Below are 18,653 nucleotides of genomic sequence, written 5' to 3'. Positions count from 1 at the left end.
ACTGCAAGTGGAAATGGATGAGGTGCGAATCGATAAGGCTATTAACCATGCGATCAGAGTGTCACATAGGAAGCCATCAATAACATGAAATATCTTGATACTCCCGTCAATGGGTATGTGAGATTACCCGTGACAGAGCCTTCACGAAGAAGTTTGAATTACCTCCGGCGTTAAATGGAAAGACGCTAGTCTGAATGATATTCTTTCATTCTACAAAAAGAACATTGAATAATAAAATAACGGGCTGACGACTATTAAAATAAATTCAATGGTTCAATCAAACGTTATTGATCATGTATGGCATCAATCTGGTAATCTGACAATTCCCTGTATCATTTCAATGAGTTAATCAGCAAAATTCTGGGGTATTCAGTACTTTCATAATAGACTGCTTTCTGACATAGCAACATATTTTTTTTAATGACTTCAAGTATTTTGCAACGCCAAGCAGTTACGAATGCAAACAGCAAAAAAGTCTAATTACGCATGTTTTTGCGATTGTTACCTTATCAGTACTTTATATTCTATTTTCCGCTAATGCACGTCTAGACAATTCGACCTTTAAGCCAAACTGTTTTTGTTGCAATATCGAGTCATCTGTTGCGCGGTAAACACGCGAAAAGTGCTCATGGATACTGCGTCATATCTGCACTGATGTGGAGTGTTTTGGCCTTGTTCGTCACTTGAGATTTGTTCCGATTCAGTCGCGCCTCAACCGGTCTGAATGACTGTCGCTATTCACGTCAGTGCTAAAAAATCCTTGTTATGTGCAAGACTCTTCATTTATTTATAAACAAATAATAAAATAATGGAGAGCTGGACAATTTATTTTACTATCCTCGCGGTACTATTGGGAGTCTACTACTCCCTACGGAGAAAGAAATTCTTCGATGAAAAGGATATAATACATGCGAGAGGTCTTCCCATTCTTGGCAGTATGACTCCTCTCATATTCCAACGGATTTCTATCGGTGAAATGATTAAAAGAATGTACAACATCAGCGAAACAGCCAAATACGTCGGTTTCTACGATTTGATGAATAGTCCAGTAGTGGTTCTACGAGATATTGAAGTAATCAAAAGTGTGGGTGTCAAGCATTTCGATCATTTTGTTGATCGAACAGCGATGGTAGATCCGGAACAAGAGCCTCTGTTTGGTAACAACCTGGCTGGTCTCAGAGGTAATAAATGGCGAGAGATGAGGAACCTGTTGAGCCCGGCCTTCACCTCTAGCAAAATGAAAGGAATGTTCAAACTTATGTCAGACTGCGCTGAGAATTTTGCCAATCACATTGCAAATGAGACCTCCTCGAAACCCATCACGTACAACATGAAAGATGCCTCCGCTCGATATGCAACAGATGTGATTGCAACTTGTGCGTTTGGTGTTGCAGTGGATTCTATGAAAAATCCGAACAATGATTTTTATGTGCTGGGGAGGAAAGCGAGTATTTTCCAAGGATTCACGCTGGTGAAGATGCAGTTGATGAAATCGTTGCCATGGCTGACAAAAATCCTGGGAATTCACGTCCTAGACCCTAAGATTGATAAGTTCTTCGTGGAACTTGTGCAGAGTACGATTGATGCCAGAGATAAGGAGGGAATCGTACGTCCTGATATGATTCAATTGATGATGGAGGCGCGAAAGAATAAAGAGGACGGGGGCCCTGGGCTTGATATTCGTGATATGGTGTCCCAGGCATTTGTCTTTTTCTTTGGGGGATTTGACACAACGTCCTCGGCCATGTGCTTCGTGGCCCATCACATTGCCATGGATCCGGATGTTCAAAGGAAATTGCAAAAGGAAGTCGATGAGGTCTATGAACAGTGCGATCAGAGTGTCACATACGAAGCTATCAATAACATGAAATATCTCGATGCTCTTGTGAATGAGTGCCTGAGGCTGTACCCAATAGGAGTAGCTCTAGACAGACTCTGTACAAAGGAGTTTGAACTACCTCCAGCATTACCTGGAAAAAAGCCAGTCCTTTTAAAAGCCGGCGATCGAGTGTGGATTCCGGTGTATGCACTTCATATACATCCGGATTACTTCCATGAGCCGGAGAAGTTCTACCCGGAGAGGTTTATTGAGGATCCCAAGATTCTCCATTCACCTGCGTATTTTCCCTTTGGTATTGGACCCAGAATGTGCATTGGTAATCGATTCGCTCTGATGGAGATGAAGGTGCTCATCTTTCATCTCGTTCTCAAGTGCAATCTCAGTATTGGGGAGAAGATGATACTGCCGTTGGAATTCGATAGGAAGGTCTTGGGTATGGCCGCCAAGGGAGGCTTCTGGGTGTCAATGGAGCCGAGGAGAAAGTAGACCGTCATCATCATGAATAAATTTCATTTGTGCTCGACTGGAAACCTGCGCATGTTTAAATATTTCGATTATGTTGTAGCTGTGTTAATCCATGATAGTGATAAGGAATCCTTATTCATCTGGATATTGAAGAAATATATATTATGGAATTGAATATGCCTGTTGATATTGTTGGGGATATTCCCCTTCGCATAATTTTTTTTCACATATTCCCAGGAACAGTTCAAGATTTCAGTTATAGATTCTGATAATCTTGAGGAATTGAATGCGATATATGACATTAATACCTCACAATATTGTTTATAGTCGTTTTATTCGCGTTAAGAATGATAAATAATATTCATCAATGTGAACATTGGGAGATTCCATTGGTTTTCCGATGGGAGAAATTATACATTACTAAAGAACACACGGATGTAGTTTCAATCAACTGATAAAGGTATTCTGCATTTGTCATTGTTCACTAAGATATTCGTATTAAGGGCCGCCGATTGGTTGGTACTACATACACTCGGGAATACTTGTCAGTAATTTTCCACAAATTTCGTTTTATTCATGAATAACCGTTGCACATAGGGCGATTGTACAGAGATGCATAATACATAAAGAAGGTGCCTATTTTTATTTCTTAACTTTTTTTGGTGGTTGTCATTGTATATTATGATTATGAAGTTTAAACGGGCTGTAAGAAAAACTCTTTCGTGTTCTCACTATTCAATTAATTCGTTCGACTATTGGGTTTTAATATTTTTTTTTCGCAAGGTCAACTTGGAGAGAACATGGGTAATATCAATGGGAAGTTGCTACAGTGATTTAAGCATTCAATTTGATTCTATTTTTCATTCTTTTCCCTCTCAATAACAACACGAAAAAGTTTGTCCAGAACACCAAATTCAAAATTTACATTCTCTTTAATTTAATTCTTTGGTCGCCATTTCACAATTGAAAATATTAATTATTTCCATGTTCCTTGTGTACACCCCGTTGTCTCATACGTTCAAAATAAATATTTATTTCAATGTACATATTTTTTTTTATCATTCAAATTATAATCGATGAACTCTTTATTCATGACGTTATCCATATAAAATTTTTTTTTTCTTCACGAAATAAATATCCAATTAGACTTAACCCTTGATGATATATTTATTTTTCCCCTCAACTCCAAGATCTATGAGTACCATATACAAATGACAAAATGACGATGATTTAAAAAACAAAAATAGGTGAATGAATATTTATATCTTCAGGGCGAATAATATCAGTAAGTTAGTACTTTATACGTTACACGCAGTGATAATATACGTATTCTGTAAACTTTATGGATCATTCTGATTTAATTTTTTTTTTCATATCGTGGCACATGTCATTTCGTGTAGTTTATATTTGAAAAGTTTTGTTGTTAACTACTGTCAATATTTATATTTTATTTACCTTCATTCCTTTACATTCCCTCGCAATAATACCCGTTACAGCAGTTACAGGAGTCTACAGTAGTCATTTAAACTAAAATAACTCGATCCAAAATTGGAAATGAGTTTACACCACTTTCATTAATTATTCAATTGATAGACTTCTCCATTCCTCATCATTCAATGCACATTTTTCATCGTCTGTAATAATAAAATACACATTCATATAATTACAGTATATTCAGTCGCTCAAAACCATTTTCGAAATAGATAACTCCCACACCTAAGTCCTACCTGCTGTTAATACTTTTAATCCACCATTACCCTCTCGGACTTGTGATATTTACAGTTAATTAGATCGTTTAGATGCATATTAATGTGCCATTATAGTCGACTGCAATAATTTGTTTTTAATAAAAAACTTAATTACATTCTTTTCGTAAATTTATCGAGGATTTGTTTCTTCTACATATGAAAATTTACACCTTTTACTTGGTATTTTTCTTTTTCATTCATTCACGAAGATAATCGTTCAAATGCGTGCTTACTCACGCAGTTTATTTTCTCTCTATATAAAATATATTACATGTACACTTGATTTTTTGTTTCACATCGTTATGTCAATTTAAATCGTTGCTTATAGCCATGTTAGAATAGTTCATCGTAATTATGTACAAGGATTTTCATTAATTATGAAAATTTATAGATTACACACGATTGGTTACTGGAAACAATTACAATCATACCGAACAGTCAGAGAAATCGTATTTTCGGTAATAAGATGGGGCAACACGAACGAAAAAATTAAACGGAAGATCCTCGCGCTTTCGCTGGGAAATTTTTTTGTATTTTCTATTAAAATTCTCTGAGACAGTTCCACTTATTTCAGAGCCAATTCTATTGGAAATATTCATAAAATGCAATATATAGATTATTATTAGACAAGGATTTTCCCATGTTTGTTTGTTGAGAAAAGAATTAATAAAACTCACGCTGAACTGTCTCCGCCAGATGAAAGAACTAAATTGGATAAATGTCTAACGATTTGATGCATGAAACATGAAGTTCTCCAGATGATTCCAATAAACATTGCGAAAAATTTCCCAATGAAAATGCTAGATTTATCCATGAAATTTTTGAATACGTTAACTGGTGACCATTGTCAGGTGCAGCCACTGAAGCTCCATTACCAATAATCATTAATTATAATCAATCTCGATTAGATATTTACATTGCCTCAAATTCATCTCCATTCTAGAAGGTCTTACAACTGCTCAACGGTAGATTAATTTTAAGGCATCAATATTCATCTGTATGACTTTAATTTTCATACAGAGTATTTACTTGTCATTTTTCATGGTAATTATCATATTAAAGTGAATGGCAGTAGAAGAAAACGTTCGAGAGTGATAACTATATTTATATGCTGTTAAAAATACTTTTTGGAAAATACTGATGCACTTGACTTCATTAATCTCATGATTATTGGTGTAAGTACTACAGTTCAGTCCATATTCATGTCTCATCGGGTGTCGTACACTGTTGACAATTTCTTAATTACAATTCTTGAAAATTTTCATCAAGCTTCAGTTCTATTGAAAGTTCAAGGAATTAAGTCATTAAATATTTATGGCAATTCGATGGAAACTCTAGATTCCAAATGAAAAAAATTCCAGTAAATTTTTTTCATATATTATTCACTGAAAGTTATAAACCTCTTCCCGTTTCAAAGCCTTATTACACCTTTGAAAATTTGATTAACTTTAGATCAATTCTATTGAAAAACTCTACACTTTGATTACATACTTTTGAGAGAAAATATCTAACAGAAATGTGTGTACCCAAAAGACTATCTAACTCATTGAAAAAATGTAATTTCCGCTATTTGTTCAACAATTTATAATTTCATTGAATTTTCAGTAAAATTTGAAGTTTCTTGAATTTTAATTGCCAACGAAATTGCAATTTATTTCTGTGTATCAATGCGTATAGAATCGTTATAACGATAATTAGGGATTCGCAATCAGTTATGGAATAGCGAGCGTCAATTTGTGGGCCGAACGGTACTTTTCGCTCGACTTGTAACCGCGGCCCCATATGTCATACGGGTTCCTCCCTCTTGAAATTGATATTCTGAGAAGCGCAAAAATCACGAGTGAAAGGAATGCAGTTGAAGAGCTTGCAGACTTCGCACTCATAGACTGGAATGTTGTAGAAAAGGGCTATTAACAGGGCAAAAAGGCTGAGTATTACGGCCAGGCAGACCCAGATGAGGATGACCTTTCTTCGGCGGTCGTAATGGCCGAAGGTTATGAAGGGCATTAAGGCATATGCCGCGAGAAAACCAAAGATGAAGCCGAAGAGGTGGGCATAGTTGTCCACCCAAGGGAGAATTCCCAGGATCAGCAGACCCGCCAGGATCATTATGAGCTTTGAAAGGGCTCTTCGTGGATGCCTTAACATTGGCCAGCTGTTTAAAACCTCGACGACGAGCGTCGCCAGGAGAGCAAAATGGGCACCTGCTGGTCCCACCTAGGCAATCACAGGTGGCATTCAAAAAATTTTTCTTTTATTATTCCTTGAGGTGATGCGGTGGATTTCAAACTTTTTATTCATTCTTGCAATGATTGTTTTTGTAAAGGTGAAAGTTTAGTAAAAATCATATGATTCAATATTCTTTCCACTGAGTTATTAAAAAAATTGCAATTACTGTGGAGTCTATGGGTTTCATGTACATTACCTCAGCTCTGTATGGAATGAATATGGCACTCGCAAGATTCCCAGCAAGAGCTCCAGTAAAATATATCAGGGCTATCCTCAGAGATCCCGTCAACTTTTCGAGATCTCTCATCAGATAATATTGAACGAGAAGGGTGATTGCCAGATGAAGAATACTGTAACAATGTCGAATTAATTGAAATAATAATTTTTAAAGGCACTGAGCTTTTTCAGACATGTGCGTAGAAGCTTCAGACATTTGTGAATGTCTGAAATGAACTTTTTTGATATTCTCCGATAAAAAGTCACATTAATTTCAGTACCCATTGCACGATTCTTCAACAGTCTTCAATTCTGATCATGAGACAGCAATTGATATTAAAAACATCTCAGATAGACCGAATCGACAGAAATGATATTGAAGGGAGAGTTACATTAGATCATTTTTATATGAACATTCTAGCTATCTATCAAGACAAGCAAATTGCTCCACTATTCACCTACAATCGGAAATATGTACTCACCCAGCATGAAGAAAGGTCGTAGTGAACAGACGATAAAACTGATCCGGCCACTCAGGATGTAAAAAAGGAATCATCCCGCACACATCATGGAGACACTCAACTTGCGAGCATAATGAGGCCTCCTCATGGAAATAACCATGAACAAAGTCACAATACTCTTTTGTCGTAATTCTGCACATTCCGTGAATACCGATACAACAGGGGTGTCCAATCACTTCGCACACCATATGCTCAGCCATTTTGTCTTTGTAACGTCCCACTGGGAAATTGCTATTGCTCGGGGGATGCCCATTGTTGCTTCTGAAATGCATTAGTTATAGTGCCGGGAAATTTCGATGGTAATTAACGGCTGACAGCGTTGAAACTTCAAAATCCAACAATTAAATTTTCATGTTTTTCTGTTAATGGAATTTCTGAAAATATTACCAGACTATTGAGTTCAATTTTATGAATAAATAGAACTTAGTGAGCCTGAAGTCGTAAATTCATCACCACAACAAAGGAGGAACCCAGAGATTTCGAAATTTCAGTGTAGTTTCCGGTTCAAGCAAAAATCGGGGAAATACCTGAATCTTTGACTGAAGGGATTCATTTTACGACAGATAGGCCACTTTGTAATGTCATCTGGCCATTCGTAGGGGGCTATACTGGCTGGTGCATCACAGAATTTTGGATCTAATCCACAAACTGATCCACTTATTCTACCTCCAGGACCACTGTCACCAGGAACCCATTTTTTCCATGTTGAGATGGTATTCTGGGGTTTCAAAATGCAGTCGTCAGTATTGCGATATTGATGGAGGAGAGAGTGGAATGAAAGTGACAATTAATTGGAGATAATCAAATAATGAACTAACTACTTTGTCATTAAAAAGAGGAATAATATTTGCAATGAAATGTAACGAATTTTCAAAAAAAAGTGAAAAGTGGTCACTCTCTCCGAAATTCATAGAGTCATAAAATTAGTTGTAAAACTCATGCAAACACATCATTTGTATGATGTGTATATTACCGCCAGAGTAGATCTCATTCCCCGGATCAGTTGATTCGCATGGAGAAATTATTTTTATTATAGCACCATTTTAAAATACTCAATGATAGAATATAATCTTTTTATCGTGGATATTAATCGGTTATCTTAGGACTACTTACTGAACAGTCAGCTTTGCTCGATTGCACACAGCCAGAGTCGTCGTTTCTGATGCAGCAAGCTGTGTCTCGTTCACGTTCCCGCCAGACGTCGATCTCCTTCAGGATTTTCAAGTCTCTTCGCATACAGGGGGCAAATTTGGCCCCCAGGTGGATAAGATCGGCGGCTCTGGGGCCGATCCAGAAATTCGCGGGCTCTTGATAATCAACTTGTTGTAATGAAAGACTTGTAACGAGTACCTGAAACACGTGGCCATTGGAAAAAAAACAAATTATGAGTTATTCATTCACGGGAAATTTTTAAATTTAAATAATTAAATGAATTATATAGTGTATAAATTTTCTTACTTCAATCATCATTGATTATTTAATTCAGTATTTACTTCAAGACCTATTTTATCTTGAGAGATAAAGCATTGAAATCTTCAACTTCAAAAATGATGATTTGGAAAAATTTGTTTTCAATTTGATATTTTGACTTACCAAGCCCGATCTATGCTTGATATCGAATCCAACAGGACCGAATCCGTAACAAATCAGTGAAATAATCATCACTAGGATTTGAACCGTTGTGATCCAATAGGTGAAAAACGGTCTGTGGTCCTCAATATCATCCAATTGTTTCCTCACATGGGGTTTATGGGCAATACTTTTACGAAATGATCGTCTGCTGGGAAAATAAAACAGATTATTCTACTGCATTCACCGCATGTATGTTTTATGCTGATAGTTCAATAAATTGTGATTATCTGCTGACCCCAAGAATCGTCCGACGATGCCCATGCCATATTGTCGCCTATTACTGTTGTCAAATACACGGTCAATAGTACTTGACGATATCCTAGTGCCCCCTGTAATGTCTCTCCTCAATATTACGCTTTCATCTTGCTGTTGGCTCGTTGCCTCGCCATCAATTCGTCCACTCTGTCCTGACCTGCGCCAATTGGTTGTTCTGTAGAAGTTTTTTATTAACGAAATGTGAACGATTTTATGAGGTGGAGTGAATGGATTTTTGGGGATAATGAATCGTGGGTACCTGGAGGTATAATGATCCTTTGCTATTGATCGAACTCTACGTGGATCGGGGGCTTCTATACAGGGACCTTCCTTCTTTGGTGATGCAAATCTAAAATGATGGTTTAAAAAAATGTTCGTTATGAGGAAATGTACATTAACAGAACAAAACAATCCTTTAGATGATGATAAATTTTAAATTGTCTACAAAAAATTATAATTTTTACATAATCTCAAAAATTATTCAGGAACTACGTAATTGGAGGTAAGTAATTCGATTTATCTTTGAATAACCAAGCATTATCTGAAAAAGAATTCAATTCATGTCGAAAATAAAAGGTATTTAAATTCACAAGCTCTCCGAGGAAAAGTCAGTCATATATCATCGCTAGAGTCAGTCCGGTCACGTAGAAATATCTCAGTCTACATGTCGAGTCCGATGTAAACACTATCTTCTAAATATACAGACTTCATATTTTACAACCGCGATTACTCATTGTGTCTCCATATACCTTAACCACATTTTCCTCACTCCTTCGATTATTTCGTCTAATGTACATTTAACTATCAGCGAATGAGTAATTAAAAAAGAAGAACACTAGATTGGATTGTCTGAATATTTTCCTCTTCTTCGAAATCAACCTCTCATTGACAAGACAACTACTTTAAACAATTTTGAGATTCACCAATTACAAATTACTACCTAGTTATGGCAATAACGACCAGAGAGATTTGGATCATGTAAAAGTACCTGGCAAATTCCCCTCCACCAGAAGTGGATTCCACAGTTCTACTTCCACTGTCAATATGATCAGCCTCTGTGCGAGACATGTCTTCGTTCTTGAGAGCATCTCCAATACCCGATTCAAGGGAAACTTGAGACTGCTGATGAGGCGTTGCCGAGGGTAGAGGCGGTGGGGGAGGTGGTGGTGGAGCTGGTGGCCGTTGAAAGAATGCCTCCTCTTCCTCATCCCCAACGGCATTATGCTCATCATTGTCGGAGGTAATACCATCGGTGGGTGGAAATGATGAAATTACACTAGGGGGAAAGCTACGGGATTCCGGCTGTGGTTCGGATCTCTCCTGTGGACGCTGTCGTGTCAGAGTCTGAAATGAAGGTAATATACGTAAATAAAGCATCATGTTTAAATTGAACTTATAACGTCAAATATTGCTGTATGAAAACTTCAATTATAGTGCTGTGCAGCCGAATAAATCAGTGTGCATGATGTATTATTTTATTTAGAATTTCTGGGGTGAACTGAAAATACCTCAAACAATTTGCTGGGTGAATACAATAACAGCTTCAAGGTATCTGAGAGTTGTAACTGATTCAGTGCTTTATGGAATGTTCTTCTAGTTTAAATATTCTCTCAAACTTAATTAGACCGTGATTGAGATAGTTCTGTATTCAATCATTTAAAAAATAAGCGAATTCGTCTACATCAATTTACGCTGAAAACCGCTCGCTCTAGATAACTATATTACCTAAATGGAACTGATGAGGTCAAAAATTGCGGAATGAGTCATTTAATTGCAATGATATACACTTGAATAAATCAGAATAGTCACTCTGCAGTATTGACTGAAATTAGAATTCCAGGGGCGGGCTGAAGATTAGCTTAAGGATATTACTGGGTAAATACATTACAGTTTTATGGTATTTGAGGAACCTAATTGATTCAGTGCTCTGGGAAAAGTTACTATTCTGTGAAAATGGATTTTATGTCGAATGAAATGTTTCAGTGTATTATGTCACAAATCAACTGATTCGTCGAAACAACATGTGTCTTGTCAGTAATTTCCTCCAAAATCTCTAAATCCTCGGATAACTGTCCTATTCAAATTCAACTTATAACGTCAAATACTGCTGCATTACAACTTTAATTACAACGCTGTGCACCTCAGTTAATCGAAATATACGTCCTGTATTATTATTCAATTTAGAATTCCTGGGGTGGACTGACAAACTATCTCAAACAGTTTCATGGGGAAATACGCAATAGTTTTATGGTATTTGAGAAAGCTAATTGATACAGTAACGTAGAAGGTACCTCCTCGCTTTGAAATATTAAACAAAAATAAATTATAGCGTAATTGAAATATTTCGTAATTTCGAAGAAACACAAGATCGAATAAAAGATGAAAAACATATAATCAATTTGACGTGAAACGTCAATTGTGTTTGCGGAGAAACAAATGATGTCACCCCTAAGATTTTTAATATTGCTGTACTGACCTCAACGACGTAATGAAGCCCTGACAACGTCATTCGTGCGACCGAGTCTTTTCTCCGTACAGGCTGCTGCCATCGCCGTAATGTAATATTCTAAGAATAAATTCATCAGTTAGTGTCAACGCTATATTACAAACTCAATGTTCCAAGTGATAATGCTAAGCTACCTCTGGTATTTCAGTGGAATCTGGGATATCTTTTGTGATGTCAGGATCCACCGGTTTGTGCTCTGGGAGAAGAGCACCGTACTTTCGAGAGGCCATACGCCTCCTCCTGTCGAGCCATCTTTGTCTCTCTAGGCTCTCTGTTTCCTCGTCGACACCGAAGAATGTCGCAGTTTCTTTTTTTATGTAGCTGGAAAAAAGAGGATTTATCTCCAATAAATTAATTATCCCATTTTCTACGGAAGTATTGTTAAAGGAGGTAGAGAATATCTAATTAGTTCATTTCCTTTGCCAAAAAAAGAAATCTCACTTCTTGATCGCCTCCGTTCGACTCATATGTCGCTTGAGTCGTGGCTTCTGCCCAACACATCCAGCACTGCTGCTTGAATTGCATGGCTCAACAGTGGGTCGCGGTCCTGCTGGTGCCGAAACACTTCTCGTAATAGCCAAGCTTGATGTACTGATTGCTGTTGATGCAGCATTCGTAGCTGAAGGCACAGAAGGTGAGATAGTCGGAACTGTTGTTATTGGTTTATCAGTTGTTGTAACGCTGTTTGTATTTCCCACAGCGTACATACCAATACTCTGTGAACTTTCGCCATCAGCCCCTGAGGATGAAATCGTTGAGGTCCCTGTTGTCCCCGAGCTCGGCGATTGTTGCCTAAAATTATACAAAATCAAATTGACTAGATTACACTCCTCCATTTTCAAGTTTATTTTCATGTGACTTTTTTTTTCTGTGAATTCGCTGATGTTGGTGAATGCAACAGCTTCCATGAATATTGTATGGGTGCTATTATAATTTCATGACCGCGACTCTGGAGTTACAGACTATAACATCAATTTCCATTTATTTTAAATAATATATAAATTGGCTGCCAGGAAAACTTTCATACAGATAAATGTAAATAAGTTAGGATATAATCATAATGAAGATACCAATTTGTCAGGGATGAAAAAATAATAATATATTAATGTAAAACATTCATTGCACAATTCAATAGAGATTCTATTAAATTTTCTATTTTGTTTTCTATAGTTTCCTTACCACAAGTTTTCCATCAATTCACTTTCATTTTTATTGAGTAAATCAAACAAAAAAAACTTTGAGCCAAGGAAATCCGATAGACATCATGTCAATTAAAATTTTCTTGTAAGCGTTTGCCATAAATTTGTTCATCTTCGTTCTGAGTGTAAGGATAGGAACTAAATTATCATTATAGTTATATAACTGACAGACTGTACATTTGAATTCGCCGGCTCAAACTATAATCTTTGTTAATTTCTAATAATGCTAATATCTCTCTGAACCAAAATAGTTGTAAACACCTTCGTTCTGGATGAATTTGTAAATATATTTCATTCACTCTATAATAAATATAGCTTGACATCTTCAGTTAAATCAATGTTCAGCCATGAATCAAAATTTCATGAAAACAACCTTTGCATGTATAAAAAATAGAATAAAAGTCAACGGTAATTAAACAACGAACACTTACGCGACCTTATCCATAACACTTTGTTCACCTTTAGAATCGCCGTTGATTATAAAATATTAATTCTATTTTTACACGTACATGTAACCGCAAATGCAAAATAAATTCGAGAATTGTACCACGAAACAGCTGGAAATCACGAAATACTGTGTAGAATTGTTGAACTAGTCCGTGTTGTGAATCAGTAACATTTTATCTCCTATCAGAAAACCCGATAATATCGTGAAATGAGTGATCCTCTCATAGCGATACAGTGTAATAGTATTTTCGGTTGACAATCAAACTGTAGCACAACCAATTTCGTCAATATTTGAAATGGAAAAGTTAAGCTGTTTTGGTGGTTGCAGAAAACAGTGCACTATGTTGACGCTGTCTGATGGTACTAATGCCGGTTCAAGGGAGAAAAAAAGGTGGAACAGACGTGAAATAAAGATAAAAAAGAAATACTCAGCATGTTGTGACGCTGGATCGTGACTCACTTGGTGGGAAAAAGAGAAAGGAATAGCGAGTGCGGAGGGAAACCTTGAGCGAGGAAGACATGGGAGAGAGGAATGAAACTTTAAGTGTCAATGACCTGGAAAAATACGCGAAATCCCAATGTCCTTCAGGCAATATTGTATTCCAATATATGAGATATTTCATTCCAATACTTATCCTTATCCATTACCAATAGTATTGAAAATATGAATGAAGTTTATTTGTGGATCAATGTCATCCGCTTGACTCGTACACTTGTTCATTTCACAGAGTTGAATTTAAATTTTCAAAGAATAACAGATGAAATTATAATGACAATGAATGGAGTAATCAACGGCAGATTATCTTTCGTTATGAATGATGTTTTAAATAAAGTTGATTCAATGACATGGAATAAAATGGAAATCAAATGTTTATCCGAGTGAATACTCATAAATAAGTCAGAAGTCGGTATAAATGAAGTTTATATCAATAATCAATGTAATAAAACCCAATTTGTCTATAGCGATGCGGCGCACTTTTGGAATAGTTCTCGATTATAAAAATTTACTTCTAGTTCTTCACATACTGTATTCTATTCACACGAAATAAATTCGAAAATATATCACCGAGTATCCTGAGAGGAATCACTTCACGAATACGCTTAATTTATTCAGTCAATTGAATGTTAGAACATTGGAGGCATTGGTTCGATCAGTTGAGGTCATGAAAAAATTCTACACCCAGAACATCACTTCCGAATACACAATAGAAGTCCTTAAAACTTTGCAGTACAGTCTTTTGTATGCTAAGTTAACTGCTCGAGTTCAACTTTGTCTGCTACCAGCACATAAATATACCACTCGAATTTTCTCTATAGCAGCGGTAAATGATTCTTTTAAGTCATGTATATTTGTCACATTTCGCTAAAACCATCTGCTTCCTACTCTATTAGTGTAAAAAAAATAAGATTTCAAAGATTTTCAAATATTAAATTCTAGGAGAATGACATGGACTTTTATTAATGTCCACAGCACTTGAACAAAATTCAAATTTCTGGGAATTGTGCGAGACATTCGCTGAATATTTCTCCATAATTTCACTCAATTTTAGCATAACAATTGATTAAAAGTAATACATCCCATCACAAAAATTGAATGCAAATATTCACTTGAAAAATCATTTTGTAATGGAATAGCACGAGAAATTCATTATAAAAATGTAATAAAAGAAATCTTGCATGCAACGCTGTGACCTAGTGATAAAATACCACCCATAAAAAAATCCATAAAGAAAAAACTTACCACGATGAATGCGCAGACTGATTCGAAGGAATAGAAGGCAGGGGGGGTGGCAAAGATCTTCTGACTTGACAGCAATTCTTCTGTCCATTAGATCCATCACAACACGTATGACTGGACCTCCCACTGCTCGTGAATTCAATCGTGGAGGCTCGCACTTTGGGTCGTAACAAAGGTGAAGTAGAGAATTCCCTCTGGGCTGAGGTTGAACTGCTTGAGCTACTGGACCCAGGGCTCCCACTGATCCGCCCAGGGGAGGCATAAGCAAATCCTCGAAATCGAAAATTCGTCTGGTGGTACGGATACCCTGGTGGTGGTAGCCGGTAGTGATGATGAAATCCAAGGTCTCGTCGCATGTATGGATCGCCAGGATCCGCAGCTGGTACATAACGATCGGTTGGTGTGTGCACAGCCGATGGAATGTACCTGTCCACGTACCTATCAGGGTACAATATCTCAGGGGGTGGCTGGGGTACATATCTCTCGACTGGTGTGTGGGCATGTGGTGGCACATAACTGACACCCGAAGCATTACCACCGCTGTAATTCCTGGGATCATTTCCTGTATTAACTGGTGAGGACGAAGTGCCTATTCTACCAGTCGAGAATATATCCTTTGGTTTTGGTAATGACAGATACTTGTCCCCCATAGTACGAATAGGAGAGTAACGCTCAATATTTCCATGGTACCTTTGATCGTTCTTCTGGTATCTATCGATTGTATTTGTTGAGCTATTGTAACGATCCATTGAATACCCACGTTCTTGGTTGCAGCGATCATAGTGATCGGGATTTGTGAGCTGATAACGATCGTAACTCGATACAGATTTTGATACCTGAATAAATTTGTCGTTTTTTGAGTTTTGATTTTGATAGTTGCGAATTGTACTGACGTCGGGAGTTGGTGATTGTTGGATGAAACGATCGGTTGCGGGCTGAGCTGAGGTGGAATACAGACTGTGGTATCTACTGTTCTCGGAGGATGAAGGGGAGGATGACACGAGGAGGCGCTCCGTGGAGGCTGATGGGTATCTTCCTGGCTCTGATGCGAGTCTTCCGTCGTGGGTGGAGGGCGAAGAACTCGATAAATATGCACGTTCGTTGAATCTGCAAGAATTCAAGCTCGAAATTCAAATTTTTGATCGTAATAATGAAGGAATTAACTTTGTCGGAAGTAAAGTCAATCGAGACTGAAAAACAAATCCATAGAATTCGGGTTGGCAATCCAATATTCTCCATAAGTTATTTACGAAAAAAATTTTAATAAAAATTGAATTAACTAATTAATTAAATAGGAATATAAAAATAAGGTCTAATCTAAAAAATAAAATGTGAAAAGTGCGAATTTTACTACAAACCTGTCATTGGATCTCGATGACTGGGTATAACGTTGAAGCGCAAGGTCATTGAACCGATCCAACGAGTATCTAGACTGACTCGAGACATCCTGGAAGCCAGCGTACCTGCAAGGATAATCCCTGGCGTCTGGTATCGGTGAGCTAGAGTTTGAGCAACGTTCACCCCTCGCCGAATACTTCTGACAGTCGCCTGTCCTATCCGATGTGTACCTCCTCGACTGTTGGGTATCTGAGGCGCCAGAGAGTATTCTCTCCGTTGAGGCATACCTCTGATGAGCCCCTTCAGGGTTCGGTGAGCTCGATAAATACCTCTCACACGTGGTAAGTGTCGAGTATTTGTCGTGATGAAGAGCCGATGACTCTTGTCTCTGGTAACGTTCATGCATTGGCGAATCAGTGATGAATCTGTCGTTGGACTTGCCCGCAAATCTTTCAGGCACTGGTGCATGAATCGGTGACGATGACACCAATTTCTCGGTTGACATTGTATACCTATTGACGTCTTTGATACTACTTGGTGTCTGAAAGTGTCCACCACCATCACGTTGATGAGCAATTTGTACAGGTGATCCAGTGGACAAGAGACGCTCACTAGATGTGCTAAATCGTTGATGATGATCTCGGGTATCGTGTGAAGAACCAGCAGAGGACACCATGAGCCTATCTGACGATGAAAATCTGTCCTTAAGCATTGGTGAAGCTGGCGCTGTACCGTATCGATCTCGAGGATTGGGTGAGTTCGGCACAATGCAATCATTGGGCGTGTAATTAGCAAGACTTTGAGTTGATGCATATTTGTCATTTGGGCTTGGAGATAGTGGAGGTGGTGGTATAAAGCAATCATTGGCTGGGGCTGGTGATGGTGGGGATGGAAAGCTCTCTGGTGAGAAGAGTTTACTCGTTGTTGATAGGGCAAGTACACCAGTATTTGCATATTCACCAGTTGTTGTACTCTTTGATACCGTTGTCGATGTAATTTCAGTCGAATAACGATCAGTCGAGGATGATAGTCTCTGATCGTTTGGCAACGTTTGGGGATATCTGGGAGGGTCGTTCTGCAGGATTGCTTGCTGCTGCCCTGAATACTGATGATTATTAGTGGTTGATGTGGACGATAAAGACTGATTGTATCTATCCTGGTGGGAGGGTATTCCGTATCTCTCACAGCACGACTGCACTGTTCTTGATATATCATCGAGTTTCTGCTGCTGACTGTCCATTGATTTTTCATAGTCCATCTTGTGGCCGCCATAGTCACCAGAATTTCCAGAGATTTGGCGATCATTGCTATTGTTAGGGCTACTGTTGCTAGTGATAATTGTACATTTTGGGTCGTAACTGTGATTAGCGCAAACAGAGGAAAGAATTCGGGGCTCTGGCTGTTTGTGATAACAACTTTGTAGAGCTCCAACGTCAGCACTGCTGTTACTGGTACTACTTTGTATACTTGTAATACTCGGAGAATTGGAATTACCGGGGTTACTTCCTGATCCGGGGTACAACGGGGTTGCTCCGAATTGTGAGGTAGAGTGCTGATGCAACAGGAGAGGTTCTCTTCGGCCATAGTCGTCGTCTGTCGGCATTCTGGTGGCCTGCGGCCCACTGTCAGGACATCTGTAATGAAAATATTGGCTGTTTTATTACGACTGCACTTGACACCAATACATTTTGCTACGGAAATAGAAGAGAAATTCATTGGAAAACAACAAAGGCCCACGTTAGAATATTTTTACAAACTTTACTAAAAAATAGATCTATCATTTTTTTCCATGATTAATTTCAAACCCATCTGTACACTTCCTTGAAAAGTTCAGTGATATATGCCGAACTAATGCGTTTCCAAACAACATAATTGCAATTATAATCTCTTGTCAACCAGCATTATTAGGAAAATCTGAGCGATCTATTTATGTTTCATAAGAAACTTTCCTACAAAGTCGAGAAACGACACCGAAATCTCCCGACAAAGTTACCGCGTAACTTGCACATCCAACAGCTTTGTGGCTCGTGGGCACGTTTGTTAATTACCTCTAGTTAATTAAGAGACTTTAGGGGTGTGAACAATTGTTTGCACAGTGTGACTTACGCAACTGACCCTAGTCAACATCTACAAACAACAGTGCGCTGCACTTTAATGGCAACATATTTCCCCATTATTTCCTTATCGCCGGAGCTTTTTTTTTTCGCACGATATCAAGATTTTTCTACTTTTATCTCTTTTCTGGTATTGGTCGTGAACCAAAAATAGCAGTGAAGTTTTATTATTCGATATATCAAAAATGCATAACGTGATACGGACTTTCATTATAGGTACAGTCGTATGATATTGTGTACAATGCAATAAATAACTTCTAGCATAGGCTGCAGCAAGGGAATTCGTCGGTCACGACTCACTAGTATACCAAGAGCTTGGAATACGTGATGTCTGTCAGACACATGAATTTGTGGGAATTAATCGTCGCTAATTAATACCGGGGAATATTGCGATTGCGGCACACG

The 18,653-nt window shown here is 37.9% G+C and overlaps 2 protein-coding genes across 9 annotated transcripts in view; one reads left to right on the top strand and one right to left on the bottom strand.

Annotated features, from left to right (window-relative positions):
- Positions 1-614: 614 nt before the first annotated feature.
- Positions 615-2,480, top strand: LOC135159812 (cytochrome P450 9e2-like). Its single transcript, XM_064115883.1, has one exon. The coding sequence runs from the start codon at positions 809-811 to the stop codon at positions 2,324-2,326; it is 1,518 nt and encodes a 505-aa protein (XP_063971953.1). The 5' UTR covers positions 615-808; the 3' UTR covers positions 2,327-2,480.
- The window catches only part of LOC135159797 (inactive rhomboid protein 1), a 34,610-nt gene continuing 18,142 nt past the window's right edge, over positions 2,186-18,653 (bottom strand). For 2 of the 8 annotated variants that reach the window (XM_064115840.1, XM_064115841.1), the window contains 15 exons: positions 16,155-17,768; positions 14,800-15,903; positions 11,854-12,204; positions 11,547-11,733; positions 11,383-11,472; positions 9,895-10,250; positions 9,166-9,255; positions 8,887-9,081; positions 8,613-8,799; positions 8,133-8,369; positions 7,993-8,019; positions 7,547-7,737; positions 6,981-7,280; positions 6,479-6,632; positions 2,186-6,270 (listed from right to left, as the gene is read on the bottom strand). In XM_064115840.1, coding sequence (XP_063971910.1) covers positions 5,839-6,270; positions 6,479-6,632; positions 6,981-7,280; positions 7,547-7,737; positions 7,993-8,019; positions 8,133-8,369; positions 8,613-8,799; positions 8,887-9,081; positions 9,166-9,255; positions 9,895-10,250; positions 11,383-11,472; positions 11,547-11,733; positions 11,854-12,204; positions 14,800-15,903; positions 16,155-17,737 — 5,484 coding nt within the window. In that variant the 5' untranslated portion in view covers positions 17,738-17,768 and the 3' untranslated portion in view covers positions 2,186-5,838. The remainder of the gene's footprint in view (positions 6,271-6,478; positions 6,633-6,980; positions 7,281-7,546; positions 7,738-7,992; positions 8,020-8,132; positions 8,370-8,612; positions 8,800-8,886; positions 9,082-9,165; positions 9,256-9,894; positions 10,251-11,382; positions 11,473-11,546; positions 11,734-11,853; positions 12,205-14,799; positions 15,904-16,154; positions 17,769-18,653) is intronic. The other 6 variants (XM_064115847.1, XM_064115843.1, XM_064115845.1 and 3 more) reach the window with 6 other exon arrangements.

This window comes from Diachasmimorpha longicaudata, chromosome 2 (assembly GCF_034640455.1).
Source record: "Diachasmimorpha longicaudata isolate KC_UGA_2023 chromosome 2, iyDiaLong2, whole genome shotgun sequence".
Taxonomy (NCBI): Eukaryota; Metazoa; Arthropoda; class Insecta; order Hymenoptera; family Braconidae; genus Diachasmimorpha; species Diachasmimorpha longicaudata.
Note: the sequence above shows the minus strand (reverse complement) of the source record. Positions and strands in the feature narration are given on the sequence as shown.